Source organism: Zingiber officinale, chromosome 2B, assembly GCF_018446385.1.
Source record: "Zingiber officinale cultivar Zhangliang chromosome 2B, Zo_v1.1, whole genome shotgun sequence".
Taxonomy (NCBI): Eukaryota; Viridiplantae; Streptophyta; class Magnoliopsida; order Zingiberales; family Zingiberaceae; genus Zingiber; species Zingiber officinale.
In genome coordinates, this window is record NC_055989.1 from 135,767,123 (window position 1) to 135,785,218 (window position 18,096).

General features: G+C 38.9%; 1 protein-coding gene and 1 pseudogene across 1 annotated transcript; one reads left to right on the forward strand and one right to left on the reverse strand.

Moving 5' to 3' along the window:
* LOC122047393 overlaps positions 1–13,689 on the forward strand; it is a 28,806-nt pseudogene extending 15,117 nt beyond the window's left edge.
* A 2,526-nt stretch (positions 13,690–16,215) lies between these two features.
* On the reverse strand, positions 16,216–17,232 carry LOC122048751. Its single transcript, XM_042610278.1, has 3 exons — positions 16,694–17,232; positions 16,472–16,582; positions 16,216–16,249 (listed from the first exon to the last, which is right to left on the reverse strand). Exons 1-3 carry the CDS (start codon positions 17,047–17,049, stop codon positions 16,216–16,218), a joined length of 501 nt encoding a protein of 166 aa, XP_042466212.1. The 5' UTR covers positions 17,050–17,232.
* Between the last annotated feature and the right edge of the window lie 864 nt (positions 17,233–18,096).

Below are 18,096 nucleotides of genomic sequence, written 5' to 3' on the forward strand. Positions count from 1 at the left end.
GGAGTCGGGCGGATGCGGTGTGCGACGATGGAGAGCAGATGGACTTCGGCCGAAGGTTTTGTATGAGTGGAAGAAGAAACCGCTCAGCGCGAGGAGGTTAGGGCACGCGTGAGGGGAGAAGGATACGGCGGCAATAAAAGAATAAGAAAATAAAAAGAAAAAAGAAAAAAAAAATCAAACTTTTCCTCTTTTAAATGAGGTAGCCTAAACAGGCTTTCCCGGGGCTCAGTTTTTATTCCCGTAACCTGAGTCATACGAGTTCCGAAAAATTTCAGAAAAATTTCTAAAAATTCTGGAAAATTTCCTTATTATTATTCGTAATTTTTCTGTATTTTACATTACTAATAAACCTTAGAATTATTTTCGATATGAATAAAAAAAGGATATTAACGTAATGTCATTTTAGGCTTTACCAAAATTAGTTAGTAAAGGATCAAATTCCTAATAAAATAGCAAGATTAATAAAACTTATATTAATAATTTTAATCAACTTATAATTATAATAGAGATAATCTAAATAGACTTAATTAAATCCTAATAAAATTATCATATTAATTATATATATTGGGAATTAATTAAGTCTATATATATAGTTTTCATCCCATTTTTTGTTCTTTTTTAAATTTTTTTTTATATATTTTTTATAGTTTAAATATTTATGTTATATATTTTTTATTATTAATTAATATATTTTATATTTAAAAGAAATATCAAAATCATATTGGTATCTGATATTGAAATTGTATCATTCGGTCACCGAAATTTTTATATGACATGAAATTTTAAACCATGAATAAGATATCAAATAAATGATAAAAAATAAACTGTTAAAAATGTACTTACATCTGCAGTCATTTGAAGAAATATAAATGCAAATATTATTTACAAACCACAATCACACATGACTTCACCCTCCAAAAATCTACCCTCTCAATTAAAACTGCTACATGTGTGCCTAAACTCGTTTAAATCTCTAAACTATGTTGTGTTCGTTGGAACCTCTGAAGTCTTACTATTCTTTTATTTTTTACTCTTTTTTTTTTTTGTGTGTTTTCGAACATACTATTTTGGTGCAAAACAGTTAGATAGATCTAAAATAATTCCAACTCTACTACCAAGCAATCTACCGTACGTGTGGTCCTTTATTCCTTTGAAATAGTATTTTTTTTCGTTGCTGCTGTCTAAAACTTGAAATTTAGCCAACACTATTAGATTAACCTTAACTCTTCAAATTCTAAAAATGAACCATGTATTGCGTCCTTTAAAGCCCATGGAGTCAAATTACTCTGAACAAGCTATAAAATGTCCATTATTTTTGTGAAATTTAAAATAAGGATGAACCATTATCCAAGGAGTTATTCTCGATATTGAAGCATCTGCCCCTTGTTCCGTGTAAAAATTAGTCAAGCTCAGCTTAAATCGCGATCACCCCTCCATACTTGAATTCCTGGATCCGTCACTGATCTCAAATGCTATCTTGATGGAAAAGTTGACTGGAGTCCAAATATGATCCCCTCTTCAAATGCAATGAAAGAAGTTGTACATCTAGAATGATCATTTAAAATCATGTTGCATATTCATTAGTGTTTTTCTACAAATTTTGTAATTGTAAAGTTTAAGGAGGATTTACTTGGTATATATTCACCTCAAGAAGAGGTGACTAATCCAAGGATCCGATCCTCACTCACTCATTCATTATGAAAACACTCCTTCTCGATAACTACCAAAGGCGGAGAAGCCTCTTAGAACTCTCACACAAACATACAACTCAAAACAAGAAGTAAATGTACACAAGTATAACAAAAACATCTTCTTGCTTGACCTTGTTGCTTGTGATTGCCTCTTGTGAGCTTCGAAAATGCAGCAGCACCTCAACCCTGAGCTTGCAAGAACTGGCGGAGAAGATGAGCGATGCAATATCTAGAACAGTGCACGCGAAGCCTTTTTATCGGGCTCACAACGGCTATATTTTCAAGCTTAATCGACTAGCCTAATCGACTAAACCTTCCTAAACGATTAGCCTAATCTATTAGGAAGCTTTCTGTTCGCGCGAGAACAAGCTGTAAGCGATTAAGCTTTCCTGTTTAATCGCCTACCGAATCTTCTTTGCCTTTTGCGAAGACAGGCTTAAGCGATCATCCTGATCGCTTAAGCTTCGAACAGAACCATTATGTTCGAAGCAAAAAGTAGCGATTACCCTAATCGCTTACCATGTCTTAATCGATTACACTAATCGATTAGACAACTTTTCTCACGATTCCAAGCTTAAGCGATTTCCTTAGTCGCTTAAGCTATGGTAATCGACTACCGTAGTCAATCATCAAACCCTAACTTGCCAATCGAAGTCTAGGGTTCCTTTACACAATTTTCGGCCAACCGTGACCTGTTGGGACTACTCCTTGCCTGACATCTGGTCAACCTTGACCTGCTAGAACTTCTTTGCCAAGTGTCCGGTCAATCCTTTAACCCACTTGGACTTTCTTCCTCGTGCCAAGCGTCCGGTCCTCCAGGACCCACTTGGACTTCTTGTCTCATGCCAAGTGTCTGGTCAACCTTGACCCACTTAGACCTCCATATGTCTGACTTCACTTACCAAGACTTTCACCTGATTTCACTCACTAGGATTTTCCTATTACCTACCTTCACTCACTAGGGCTTTCACCTGGCTTCACTCACTAGGATTTTTCTTCTGTCTAGCTTTACTCACTAGGACTTTCCACCCGACTTCACTCACCAGGACTTTCACCTAGCTTCACTCATTAGGATTTTCCCACTGCCCGACTTCACTCACCGGGACTTTTCAACTTCCTGGCATCACTCACCAGGACTTGCCTTTGCCTAATCTCCAGTTAGGACTTTCCTAGTCAAGTATCCGGTCAACCTTGACCTACTTGACTCTTCTTCACATTAAACTCATCAAATTTTGACCAGAGGGGAATTACATTAACAATCTTCCTATGCAATCTCCATATATTGTCAAACATCGAAATCCAAATATCAAGACTCAACCTTGAGTCAACTCAAGTTTAGTCAACTTGGTCAACATTGACTCAGAGATATTGCACCAATAAAAAGGTTAGACGTGATTATGACTCTACAAATTCTCTGAGTATCTGAGGGAGCTAAGACACATTGATGATTCATATTATAATAAACTCCTTGGGCACTGGAGGGATTTAAGGTAGGTCGATGTGAATACATATGTAACCCTTAAAATTAACATTGCTAATATTTTTTAATTTTTTTTTACTTTTGTACTTGTGCATGAGGGTTTCGATCACACATTTCAGGAAGGTAATAGGTATAGATGGCACACACCTAAGCAGCAAGTACCCAAGTGTGCTTTTTGATGGTTATGGCTATCACCCTCAATATTAATCATATATTACTCCCTTTATCATTAATTACAATAATCAAAGTAGAGTGTAGAGACACATGAAAGTGGTTTCTACTTCACTTGCAAAATTTTTTTGTCATTGATCTAGGAAGTTGAGCATTGTATTTGATTGAAATAATGGAATTATTGTAGCAATTAGTATAGAGTAACTAGACGCACACCATGGATATTATTATTCATTTGCCAAACAAATAAGTGTGTGCTGCTTTGGGATTATTTTGAGTTGTCCCACATTCTAAAACTTTCTTACTACTTGTTGAACTTTCCACAATGCTAAATATCTCGTTGACCTCGACCCATTAGACTTCATCCAATGCTAAATATCTAGTCAATCTTAACTTATTTTGACATATCAGTCTAACTTAAACTTGCTTCAATTATATTTCCCATATTATGATCATACCAACATATTGTCTAAACAAATTGTACAGACATCAAAACACAATGTCTATTATTGCACCAGCACCAGGAACGTAACACATTACTTGTATAAAGAATATGACTCGTTGAGATGTATTGGAAGGTTTAGCTAAAATGACTTAGATGGTCTTCTAAAACTCAAATGGCAAAAAGAATATCATAATAAATCTATGTAGTATTCCTTGGAGCGTAGGGATACTACAACGAGCAAAAAACATTGGTCTCCATCAGTGAAGGTTTATCTGTGTATGTTAATTAGGGTATAGAGTAAGTAAAACAAGTCTTTTAGGTCATTTAATTGTCAAGTACTATCACAATGAAAGGAATGCAAAAAAATGGAAAATCAACATAGTTTTCATTTGAGCTATCAAACAGGCCGACTTATGGTGGTACGGGTTGACCGGCCAAAAAATTCATCACCTGATGAATTGGGGTGGGCTAAAGCTAGCCAACCTGCTAGCCTAGTGGGATGGAAAATCCCCAATCCAACCCAACTCAAGCTGCATTGCAGATTAGGCTGGCCAGCCTACTAACCCATAAAAGAAAATATAGAAAAGGTTAGAATTTTTAAATTTTGGTTGCAGATTAGGTAAGAGTTTTTCACTAGCCCACTAGCCTACGAGCCCTTTGAGTTTTTCACTTTAGTTTTAAGTTTTGGATTTTTATTTCTTCTCAACCTGTGGGCTAGCCTGTGGACCCAATTATGGACATGGAGATTTACACTAGTGGACACTATACTAAGTTGTAATGGTATGGTGACTATGCATCTAGCCATGATGGTGACTATTTATCTAGCCATAACTATTCATCTAGTCATGACTCTACACCTAGCCTTTTTAATGGATGACCCTCCATGTAGCCATGACCGTTCACCTAGCTCTTTTAATGGATGACCCTCCATCTAGCAATCTCTTCATATGCTTGGCCACCCCTTCATGCCTATAAATAGCCAAGGCATTATCTTCCAAATGGACATTCTGTTGGAGCAATCCCAATGGTCCATGCAACCATGTGTTTTGGTGTTTGAGCAAAGAGTTTAAGTTAGGTTCACCCTTGTATTTGATATGTGTATGTAAGTGTACAGGTTTGCAGGATACACATATGACTCAGCTTGATGACTTCGGGTCAGGTGAATGATGGAGCATCCGAGGGACTATGGACAGCAAGGACAAGGGCCGAGGGAAGCGACCTCGAGGCATACGCAAAGGATGACATTGGGGACGAACCGTGGGCTTGAATGCATCCGAGGGACGAGAGCCAAAGGAAGTAGACTTGAAGGTAAGAGGTCAAGGCTGCAACGAAGAGTCAAGTGAGTCGTAAGGGTGAGGGTCTGAGTGCTGAGAGATTGTACTTGGGTACCAGTCGACTGGTGGTGTCATCAGTCAACTGGTTTAGTCGATTGGGCAATCGACTGGGAGCGAACAGAATGCTTCTGTTCGCTCGGCCAGTGTAGATCAGTGGACTTGTACTTTCACCAGTTGACTGATATCGAGTCGTTGGGTCGCAATGGTCGAATATCCACATAGGGCAGTTGACTGATGGTTTTGACAGTCGACTAGTAGGCAGAGTTTTCTAACCTGTGACCTATATAACTAAGGCTTTGGAGTTTGGTTAAGACAGACGAAATAGAGGTGGTTAACCCCCATTAGTAGTCTATTAGTGCCCTAGCTTCTCAAGAGTTCTTGTGAGAGTTGTGGTGAAGTTTCTCGACCCGCAAAGAGCTACATGATCTAGCCGGAGGTCTTCCGGGGAGTAATCCATCGATGGATAGGGATCGTCCACCTTACAGACAGCCGTGGAGTAGGAGCTTTATCTCCGAACCACGTAAATTGACGTGTATTAGTTTGCGTATTCTTTCCTTATTGTCTTTAGCTTTTTGTATTATTTTGTATTATTCCGCTGCACAACTAACGAATACCTAGGAAGCAATTGATTTAGGGACGTCGTCTATCCAACTCCCCTTCTAGCCGGCTACTCAAGATTTCCAAGAAGTGGTATTAAAGCCAAGTCACACTTCATTGGACTAACTGCCGAGAAGAGCAACGCTTAAAAAGATGACCGGCTTGATAGAACCGCCAAAGTATGAAGGAGTAAGCCTGGGGGACATCACATTTTGGATGATGAAGATGGAGGTCTTCTTTGAAATGGAGTGGGACACCATGATGGTAATCAAGGAGCCGTTCGAAGTCTCAAAAGATAAGAAAGGGAAGAAACTCCGATCACGACATTGGACGGAAGAGCAAACCTCACAATCAGAGGCAAACTCAAAAGTGATATCAATTTTAATAGATATATTACCATCTAATGTGATAAGTGGTGTAGGTGAATATGAGAACGCTCACGATTTGTGGAGTAAAGTGAAGATGGTTCTAGGGGAAGAACCTAAACATACATAAGAAGAAGAAGAACCCAAGGAGATGGGTTTAATTGCTCAAGTTGAGGAGGAGAAAACGGAAGTTGAGCCATGCTCAAGATCCGAAGAGGAGAAGGATGAAGAAATATCATCCACAAGTGTGGATGAGGAAACATCCTCAAGGGTTGAAGAAGAATCTAAGACAAGTGAAGAAGAAGTCTTAGAAGTTAACCTAGTGAGTACCTCCACCGAAGTGAAGTCAAAGGACCACATCATTTGCTTCGAGTGCAATGAGAAGGGATACTATAAGAGTAGGTGTTCATTGGGTAAGAAAGAGGTAACTCCTAAACTCAATTTAATTCCTTTAAAATCTAATTTGAGTTGTAGGAAGAAAAAGGAGAAGAAGCACATTAGATGCTTCACGTGTGGTGAAATGGGACACTACCACACAAGATGCCCAAGGAAGGGAGAGTTCAAGACATTGGAGCATCTAAAGAAATGGGAGAAGAAGAAGAGCTCAAGTCGAGGGGGAGCTTCAAGGGTAAGAGAGGTATATCCTAACTTGAAGGTTAATTCAAATTTAAACTCCTCTATGCATGCTAGAAATAATTTTCATTATTTATCCATGTAAAATTTTGGATTTAAATATCATGATAGAAATAGGGTAAATGTAGATCATAACTCTAGGAGATCTATGCATGATAAACCTAGAAACGGTAGACCTAAGGAAAATCAAGGCATTAATCCCAATAAGGGGAGACACATGCCTAGAATTGGTATGTCTAGGAATGTCCAAGATGGACATGTTGATTCTAGGGTTAGGAACCTAAAAAGGAAAAATCAAGCTTTGAAGGAAAAGCTTGATCAATTGGAGAAAACCCTAGATAGATTCAATGTTGGATCTAGAGGGTTAAGTATGGTGTTGGGTAGCCAAAGACCCAACAATAATAGATCAGGTTTGGGATACCGATCTAGTGTCTCCAAGGCTAAGGGAAAGTCTTATGCTAGGATTGCATATGACTATAGCAAGGAGAAATCAATTAATGACAAAGGAAAGTCATTTAAAGGTAAGGAGAAGCTAACCAAGGACAAGATGTCCAAGGTTAAGAAGGTTAGGTTTGTAGGCTAAGTGTCACCGGAGGTGCACCGATGTGGCCTATCAATTGTGAATGAGTCACCTAGGGAGGTGACCAAGGTTAAGAGCTCTATGGGAGCTCAAAGAGTCAATTTGGTACCCATGACAAATATATCGTAAGTGGGTTTTACTTGGGAGTCTAGATTGGGTCATGAATGCGCCAAAAAGTTTGGAGACGGATTTGAGTCTTAACCTTAGGGAATTAGCACAAATGGATTGTGTTTCATGCAAGGAAATATGACATTGTGGTCATATTACATGATAATTGGTTTTGGATGTATAGATGTCATATAAACCAATACTAGGGATGCATTGTGGGTTAGTATGAGCAAATACATCAAGAGGAAGCCAAAACTAGGACTTTAGGTCAAAGTTCAATTGAACCATTTAGCTAGTTTTGGATTTTGTATCAATCTTGGGATTGGTGATACATTTTTGAATGTATTTTTCCCAAGTAGACATGGGTAAAACAGACCTTTCCATAAACTTTGGAGATTTTTGGATATCTGTGAAATTTCTGGCGCATTTCTAAAATTGGGTTAGAAATGTTGAAATGGGCTGGAAAAGAGTACCAGTCGACTGGTGTAGTTACCAGTCGACTGGTAACAGTGTATTTCGAATACAGAGTTATCAGTTGACTGGTAACAATGTATTTCAAACACAGAATGGTTCTGTGTGTTGAAATCAAGAAGAGTAGTCGACTGATGATTTTAGTAGTCGACTGATATCAGTCTGAAAATATTTTCAGCACTAGATTTTGATCGGTTCAACTCGTATTGGTGTATGAGATCCTAGGAGGATAAATACACGAGTTTATGATCAATTTGGATGATAAGTTTCAACAATTGAGATATTGTTGGAGCTTTTTAATATTAGGCAAAGGGGGAGAAGTAAGGTTTAAGTGGGAAAACCTTAAATGCATTTGCATTTGGTAAACTTCCTAGCTCAATGGGGAGTATAGGTGTAGGGGGAGCGTTGTGATAGGTTCTTAAATAGCCTTGTAGTAAAATTCCTAGCTCAATGGGGGGGGGGGGGCATAGGTGTAGGGGGAGCCTTGAGATAGGTTCCAATGCATGTTTGCATTTTTGATTCGGCGGTGTAAGTCCAAGTGTGTAGCTTTGACAATGTAAGTCCATTCGACGGTGTAAGTCAAAGTGTCTAGCCTTGGCAACGTAAGTCCATTTGGTAGTGTAAGTCCAAGTGTGTATCCTTGGTAACGTAAGTCCATTATTTTTAGCATGTTTATTTGCTATTATGTTTTCCCTAACTTAAACGTATTGCTAAACCTCAAAAGGGGGAGATTGTTGGGGCAATCCCAATGGTCCATCCGACCATGTGTTTTGATGTTTGGGCAAAGAGTTTAGGTTAGGTTCACCCTTGTATTTGATATGTGTATGTGAGTGTGCAAGTTTGCAGGATACACATATATCTCAGCTTGATGGCTTCGAGTCCGGTGAAGGATGGAGCATCCGAGGGATCGTGGACAAGGCAACAAGGACAAGAGCCGAGGGAAGCGACTTCGAGGCATATACGAAGGATGACATTGGGGACGAGCCGCATGCTTGAATGCATCTGAGGGATGAGAGCCAAAGGAAGTAGGCTTGAAGGCAAAAAGGTTAAGGCTATAACGAAAAGTCAAGTGAGTCATAAGGGTGAGGGTCCGAGTGTTGAGAGATTGTACTCGGGTACCAGTCGACTAGTGGTGTCATTAGTCGACTGGGAGCGAATAAAATACTTTTGTTCGCTCGGCCAGTGTGGATCAGTCGACTCGTACTTTCACCAGTCGATTGGTATCGAGCCGTTGGGTTGTAACAGTCGAATATCCACAGAGGACAGTCGACTGATGGTTTTGGCAGTCGACTGGTAGGTGAGATTTTTCAATCCGTGGCCTATATAACCAAGGCTTTGGAACTTGGTTAAGGCTGATGAAATAGAGATGGTTAACTCCTATTAGTAGTCTACTAATGCGCTAGCTTCTCAAGAGTTCTTGTGAGACTTATGGTGAGATTTCTCCACTCACAATGAGCTATGTGAGCTAGCCGGAGGTCTTCCGAGGAGTAATCCACCGATAGATAGGGATCATCCACCTTACGGACAGTTGTAAAGTAAGAGCTTTTCTCCAAACCACGTAAATCGACGTGTATTAGTTTGCATATTCTTTCCTTATTGTCTTTAGTTTTTGTATTCGTATTTGTTTTTTGTATTATTCTGCTGTGCAACTAACGAATACCTAGGAAGCGATTGATTTGGGGGCGCTTTCTATCCAACCCTCCTTTTAGCTGGCCACTCAAGATTTCCAACACACTCAAACCCTTTGAAAATCAATGCCAAACTGCTAAAAACTTTTTGTCCAAGGACTGCAGAAATTCGTCCAAACCTCAGCTATATTTCGTTCAAGTTTTTGCCCAAGTTTCGATCAACAAGTGCAAATTCAAGTCCTGTAAAGTTTATGTTCAAAATTGAAAAAGTTTCTGACCAAGTAGGCTTTTCATTTTTCTTTCCTTCTGATATCGTGAGTTTGACACATTGCATTTTTGTTCCATTCAATCCACATTTTGTACCATTCGATCTGTTCTTTTGGTCTTTGCGTTCTATGTTTTCATTTAATTATTGATCATTTTATATTGGTCATTCATTTTTTTATTCCAAGATGCACTATTATGACTTAAGTTAGATATAGTAAAAAGAATTTCTGAAAATATGATAAGATATGATAAGTTATGACCCTGACGCGATGAGTAATAATAATCAATATATGACCTTACCCCTTAGAGGAGTTACATATAGGAGACTAATTAGTAACATCATAAAAAAATAAAATGATTAAAAGTGCTATAAGTATATATTTTCGATGAAGTTATGTTTCTGTCATATTTCCTGAATTATGTTCCTGTCATGAATTTCGAATGTCTTGTTATGTTTTGTATCCTGTTGTTTTATGTTCGATTGGGCCCCACTTACTGAGTGTTTTCCTAAGCACTCACCCCCTTACTCCCATCCCCAGATAAAGACGAGTAACAAGTCAAGGAAGAGGAGGAAGAGACATTTTGGGGCTGGTAATGAAGCCCTGTTCAAGCGATTCTTCCTTTTAGTTCATGTTATCTTTACTTGTACGCTTCTACTTTTTGCTTTTGGATTTTCGCATTGTAAAGACAATATTTTTGTTATATCATTACTGATTTGATATTCACTTTATGAGACTTGTTGTTTTCGAATATTTATATTCGCAAGCAACGTCGGTGTCGGCAATCCTAGGTCTCGAGGCGTGACACAACCCACCTGGACCCACAATCTGCGCGGGCTAACCTATTTAGGCTCACATCTAAATAGATTGATAAAATTTCAATCTAATCTGTTTAAATTGTTTGACGGGCTAGGTCAACCTGATGGGTCCAATCCAAATTGACAGTTCTAGTTTTGGTATGCTACAATATTGTGGTTATTATAGGTTTCATACGTACTCCTTGTGAGCTTGAGAGAAGGCTCTTCACCATTGGATAGTTGTGTAAAGATTAACGAAATCCGCATTAAATAGTTAGAAGTAATGGACGAAAATATGCAAGGTGTTTTGAAATTTTAGTGAAATGAACAAGAACAAAAGTGGGTTTGGATGGGCAGGCTGACCAGTTTTGGAAGATGAATTTTTTTTTCCAAGATCAGTTCACATATGATGTGGTTTCTTCTTCCCCACTCTGAGTGGTTCAAACCAAAATATATGGGCATTTTCTCTTTAGCCAAATAGGAGGTGTGAGACAGTTGATTAAAATAAATCAAAGCCGTTTTAGAATTTTTTTTTGATCAATCTAGGTCTTTGGATTACATTTTGAAGATATTTTTTTTATGATTTGTGTTGAAAAGAGTAAGGGTGAATAAAGATTAACTCAAAATGCATCCAACAAATCCTGGTAAACCAAAAAAACAGTAGTAAACCCAAAGTCTAACAAGTATATGATGGAAAAGCCAATAGAAATTGAAACAAAAAAAGCTAAGTTTAGTGTAGTTATGACTTGTTTAGTCTAAAGAGCACGAAAGGGGATCCCCTATGGTGCGAAGGTAGATAGTAAGGAGTGTCATAGAAGAACATCCATGCCCCTCATATGTAGGTTCTGAAATACTCTCCATTCTCAGTCTTTAGTCTGGAAGGCAGCCAGGCGTGAACAAACAATGATTCTGCCTTTGCAAACCATGCATCAACATTTACCCTTCCGCTCTAGGAACAATCGAAATACGAGAGGAGGGTCTAATCAGTCCTAGCAGAGTACACATATCTAAGCTTGGAGTTACATAATACACAATGAGGATCCACCTCCAACAATCCCTAGTAGCAATGTCTGTGTTGATTTATTTCCTCTGTGTTGGTCTAGGGATGGGTTAGCGGGGGCGTTGGGACGAGCGAATTGTCTTTTGCCACATAGTAGCCATGTCTGTGTTGAGCGCGCCGTCAAAGTGGTGATAATCCAAACTTCAATCAATGTATAAACAGACCAAATAAAGGAATGGGAAGCATTCATCTGAACTTTGTGAGAGCCTAGAGTAAGTTGAGCCAGCTGAGAAGGTGCCATTGCTGGGAGAATGTATAGCAATCATCTTCTTTGCGCAACAGTCAGTCAGGAAATTGTTAGTGTGGAGTCACTATCGATCCCATCATCCATGCTAGAATGGAACCTCACTTGTTGATTACTTAAGGTTTGAAGAACAAATACTTCGACCTGGAAAATGATTTTTCATGTGTAGGACAAGCATCAATTTGATTCCACCTGTGTCCAACATGCTTGATGAAGGCAAATCTGGTTATAAATTAAGTCTTAAATTGAGAAAGCAAGACCTCCAAGTTTCAATGGCATGCACGCCCTAGCCGAGTAGGCAAGATACCTAATAAAAATCACTATAGCACATGTTGTTTAAGGAGAGCACTAACACAGTAATTACATCAAAATAGTAAGCATGCAATAAACATGTAAATAGATGAGTAAGGTTAAGAAATTGGTATCTCTGGTTGAAGCGTCGACGTGCCGACTGTCTTTAGAGAATTTATTACCGCTTACGATGAAGAGGCTCTCCGACAAAATTCTCCCAAGATCTGACAACCACTCGCGTCGTCCGTAGGTGCACTCCAAGACGAATGTCGCACTCGGATTCAACCTCAGATCGCGGAACATCAAGCCTCAGAACAGGAAAAAACTAAACTCTCCTCTCAGTGAGGAGGAGAAAGCAGACTGCTTTGGTTTTTGGTGTGTGGAACGATGAACAGAGGCGCAACATTTATTCACGCTGAAGCATTGCTTTGCCAGCGAACCGGGCAGGTGCGTCGCTTCCTCACACGAGGACCAAACCCAAGTGCGCTTCCTCACGCTCGGGACAGAACCAAGAACCAGATCAAACCAGAGACTGGCAAAAACAAACCAGGCCGCTTGCAAGCGCGAGGCCCACGAGCTGGGGATTTGCACCCCCATGCGCGCGATGATCGCGTGCGTCTCGCCCGGTTTATGGATTTCCGGCTCGAAGCCCTCGAAGTCACCTGATTTGGGCTCGGCCCGTGCATGCATGTAGGCCCCCTTAATTTTGCTAAGCAAGGATGGAAGGGCTCCATATATAAAGCCTTCCAACCTTCTTAGCTTAGCAATGTGAGACTAAATACATACACATATGCATTACCAAAAAGAAACAAAAGGAATAGTTTGTATTAAAACTCAACAGCACAACCATCTCATCTAAAGAAGCAGAATTCTTGTAGGATGATGTAGTTTGACTGGCACAGAATCTTAGATTAAAGAAGGTTGTTCACTAAGGTGCACCGCTTGCCCACCAATCAATAGAAATGCTTCCTGTCATGGTTCAAGTTTGTCATGATTCAAAATCTTAGTTTCTCCTACAGTTAGTACTTGATATATGTTTGTTAAGCACTTGTTATATGATTATTTATGCAGGTAGTTTTTGGATGTACTATATGTACTCCCGATTGATAGGTTATATCTGGTGAGTAAGTCAGTGAAGGATTACTATGTGAGTTATGATTTGTTTAATAGATGATTTTATATCAGTACTTTTACTTTTGTAGTAAATATTATTATCTGAGATTGCAGTCTTTGATTCTTTTTTATATAATATTATGCACTATCTTTTTATACCCACCGAGTTGTTTTACTTACTAGCTCTTGCTTTTCCTTTGCTTTTTAGGTTAGTAGATAGAGGATGGTTGTGTCACTCAGATGTCCTGGCCTCCAGTCCCACTCGAGTTCAGATTTCTGTTCGAGTTGTTTTATTCTTTTGTCCCGCTACCGTTATTTATGTTTTCTTTTCCTTGTCGAATAGATGAAGTTTTGTTAAAATGATATAACTGTTATCTTGGGTAGTTGTAGTATGATCTCCTGTGTTTATTGATTTTATAGTGCATTGGAGTTTGTGTTGGCTTGAATTTGCTTGATATTGATTATTTTCTATATTATTAGTTGGGGTACTATCTGGTTTGATGGATAAGTATATCCTCAGGGTGTGATACTTTAAAAAGTCCTAGGAATGCATTGGCTTTGGTTTTGAAGAACTTATGACCATCAATGAGTTTGGTTAAAATTTATTGATGTATGTACAATATCCAAAGTCTAAAACTTTCAATATGGCCAGCGTTCTTTGCCAAAGAACACATTAGTAGTGTTGGATGGTGAATATGATAGGCTTAAGTCCAATAGTAATTTTGTGCCAAATAATTTTTAAAAACTTATAGCTAGCTATTTAGGGTGTGTAACCAGGATTTGAGGACATGGTTAAGATCATTAAGGTTATGAGAACACACTAGTCTTTGTTTGTTGTAATTTTGATGGCTTAATATTTTCGATGAGTTTTGATCAAAATATACTGATAGATATATAAGACTCTAATACAGAATTGGTCAAAACATACTGATAGATATACAAGACTCTAATATAGAATGTTTCAGCAGGATCTGCTTCAGAAGAGCTCCAAGAACACGCTTGATGTTGCTATTTAGTGAATAGAATAGGCTTATGTCCAATAATGACTATGTGACAAAAATACAAAATGTTGATTAATTTTTTAGAGACTCACATAACCCTATCTATGTTGTGTAACCATGGTTAGATGACATGGTAAGAATCAGCTGACTTTTAGAAACACATTGGACCTAGCTTGAGTTGATTCTAAAGAGCTAAAGGCTATCAATAGATTTGGCTAAAACTCACTCATAGTCGTATAGGTCCTAGAATATGAGACTTTCCACATGGTTAGAATGCTTTGGGTACCAAGAATTCGTTAGTGGTATTAGTTAGTGAATACAATAAATCTAAATTCAACCATGACTTCGTGCCAAAAAATGTAGAAGTTTAAAAACTTTTCAAAAACTCCCAAGGACATATCTAGGGTTTGTAACCAAAGTTTGAGGGCATGGTTTGACTTATAAGGGTCCTAGAAATACAAATTAAAGGTCTCAATTTGGGCTAATTGTAAGGAATCGAAGGTCAGAATTTTGTCCAAAACTCACTAATAGTCATATAAGTTACAGATTCAAAAAATTTCACTATGGTGAAAATAGTGTCAAGAAATCATGAATACTATGTTTGAGCGAATAGGATATGTCTAAGTTCATAAGTGATATTGTGAAAAATTTACAAAAGACTCGCTGAATAGAAATATAAAATATTGGTAGAGAAGATGAGAGCTGAATAGAAATATAAAATATTGGTAGAGAAGATGAGAGTTTATATATGATAGGCTCACTGCAAAAATATGGATTTACTAGAGGGTTATTAAGTTAGCGGATCTATTTTTTTTTTTTTTTTTTTTAAATAGAGAAGCCAAAACCTAGTATAAATATGTAGAAGACAAAGGGGACATACATGAACTTTCTACCAGGAAGACTACCTTCTACATTACACAACAATTGATGCTAAAGGATATAAGCTCTAGGTTACCACTGATGCTAAAGGATGAAAGGAAGCAGTGTTGAAGCCTGAAGTTATAATCTACCCGAGCTAAGATGATAGGAGTTGTCTATATATATATATAGACATCCTAGACTGATTGTAGAATTTGATTTGGAAATTTAAGACCGATGAATGGAAATGAAGAGAAATTTCAACTACAGTTTAGGGCAACAAAATTTAGAAACCGTTGCTTGTAAAGGAAATAATCTTTTAGAATGCGCATAAAGGTGGTTTGGTGGCTTAGATGTGCTTTGTTTTTTATTTGATTTGGCGTGGACATTAGGCCTAGACAGTCGGTGGCCTCCGACAGTATCCAAGTATCCATCCCAACTCAAATTATAATTTGGATAGGGAGGTGAACCCAAGAAAAGATCACAATCAATTGAAGTTGAATCGTGTTCACGATCTGACCGTAATTATATTGTGGATCATCTCCTGATTTATAAAAAAATGGACAGAATCTGATCTCATTGTTTGCTAGCCAGCCCAATGTTTTTTTGTTTATATAGATTTGTTAGGTGACCACATGAATTTAAAAGGAGTGTGTCTAGGGTGTTATAGATTTTGTATTCGCTATTACGTGGATATATATGTATTAGTTCGATGTTGGAAATTTCTATCATATGTTTTATTTTGAATGCTGCAAAGGGAAAAAAGAAAAGAAATTCGACCATGTGCATTACAATCTGAAAATTTAATACGAAAGTGGCAAATGTCACGTCATTATCATCCGTTATCGTGGCAGATGATAAAACAAACTCAGCAGCCTTTGCCAAAGTTCCACCACCACAAACCCTGAACAAACTTAGAGAAGATCTGTATGCGTGTGTGTATATAGATATATATACATTATATTCCCAAAAAGAAGAGGTAAGGTAACAACTCGCCGAAAAATATAATCATGAGTGCATTGGCTTGGGATGCCACAAAAACCCAAAATGTCGTAGCCTCATTGCAACAATTATTCTCAAATTCATTCTGTGATCGCAGTCAGCGTCTTCTCATTCCTGACATATGCACTAGAAAATCACATCTGACATGAAAACCTTCTCTCTTAGAACGCGAACAAAGAAACAAATGCACAATTCAAATCCGTCCATGAATATATATATATATAGAGAGAGAGAGATTAGAAAGCAAATCTACGCAATGAGATAAAGCAAACCTACATTTGTTGGGATTTTGTGTTGTGTTAGCAGCAGGATGGAAAGCAGGAGAAGCAGGAGAACCTTGCCTTTTGCTCTGTGGCCTTTTGGGTCTCCGGTTGCGGCTCGCCACTCTCTGCATCTCCTGCAGCTTCCACCTTCTTCGAGCCAACGCCAGTTTTTTCGCCAGTCAATCTGTTCTCAATTCCATCATTTTGCGTAAGTTTGCTTCAAATTCTCAAGTTCCACCACGTAAAACGAGATAGAAGAGGAGACTGGAGAAGGATATATAAATTAAATGCGTACACGGGGAAAGCGAAAGACTCGTCGGAGCGGTGGGACAAGCTGCGGTCGGCGCCTTCTTTACGCGCCTTCTCTTCTGCATTGATGCACATGACCTCCTTCATCGCCGCCGCGTTGGCCGCCTCCGTCGTCGTCATCGGGAACGCGAACGACTCGCCCGACTGTCGCGGAAAGCTGCCGTCCATCGAGAACGCCGGCGCATCCGCCGCGTGGCCCTTGAAGCTGACCACGTGGATGCTGAACAGCGATTCGTTCGACGCGGCGCTCCACTCCATGGGCGTCGACGACTTCGTCCTCGCGAACACCGACGTAGGGATCCGGTTCGGGTCCGGCGGCACGTTCTCGGCCGGCCTCTCCATCCCCTCGACACTCGGGCAGAGGATCAATTCATTAATTTGATGGGGGTACTGATTAGATATCTGAGCTTTAATTGATCATGGATTTCTTTGCTGCTTCGTGTTCAAAAATTCTTAAAGTTAGAAACAAATTCTATTTCGGAACCAATTTTATAGCTATAATCTGGCACCCTGGAACAATGCTGGATCGATTAAAGAGACTCATGACCATTTGACGATCCTATTGAAATGCGAAATTCTAATCAATAATCTGCGACCAGAAAGAAAAAAAAAGAAAGAAAAAGCTACCACCTTTAAATTAACACTCAGAATGAAAGATCGATGTTCGTACAATTTCAATTTGTCTACGGTTCCTGGATCTTGGCTTAGGGCATCAGGCGACGGGCGACTGGCGACGGGCGACGGGCGAAATGGAAGAGAGAAGGTCTAAGAATTAGGTATAGCAAGAGGAGGCGAGAGGGAGCGACGCTTCCGGTATACCTCTCTCTCCCCTGGTTCAGATAGAAGAAATCGGGGTAATAATGTCTTACAAACGGGCTAATAAAAGGACGGCAAGGATTCTCTGATGTGGTGTCCGGAACACTTGCATTTCTTTTTCACCGATCAAATAAAGACAACGACGGTAAATAAATAAAAAGGAGGCAACTATTTCATACAATTCGCAATATCTCAACGGACGTCGTATGCCTTGGAAATTCCTAAATTTCAACACGTTTTTTTTTTTTTTTGGCCTCTATCAAGATTGTGTCGTTCTTTATCAAGGGCATTTCCTTCTATGAATCATACTTGCTAATGTGCCCATTTTTTTTTTAAAAAAAACACTACATAACAGGAAAGTTTTGCTCATGGAGCTTTTGGAAATTCGTCTCTTTGTTACAAGAATTTATGAGAATTTCTCTCTATCAAGATTTTATAATTCGTTAGACGCTAGTCGGGCAGTAAACTAGCCAGCGCCTAGCGCCTAGGAAAGGATTAGGCGTCTCTAGGCGGATTCCTCGGTATCCCTTATTTTATATGAACTGTGGACAATGTCATATGTAAATCTAAATG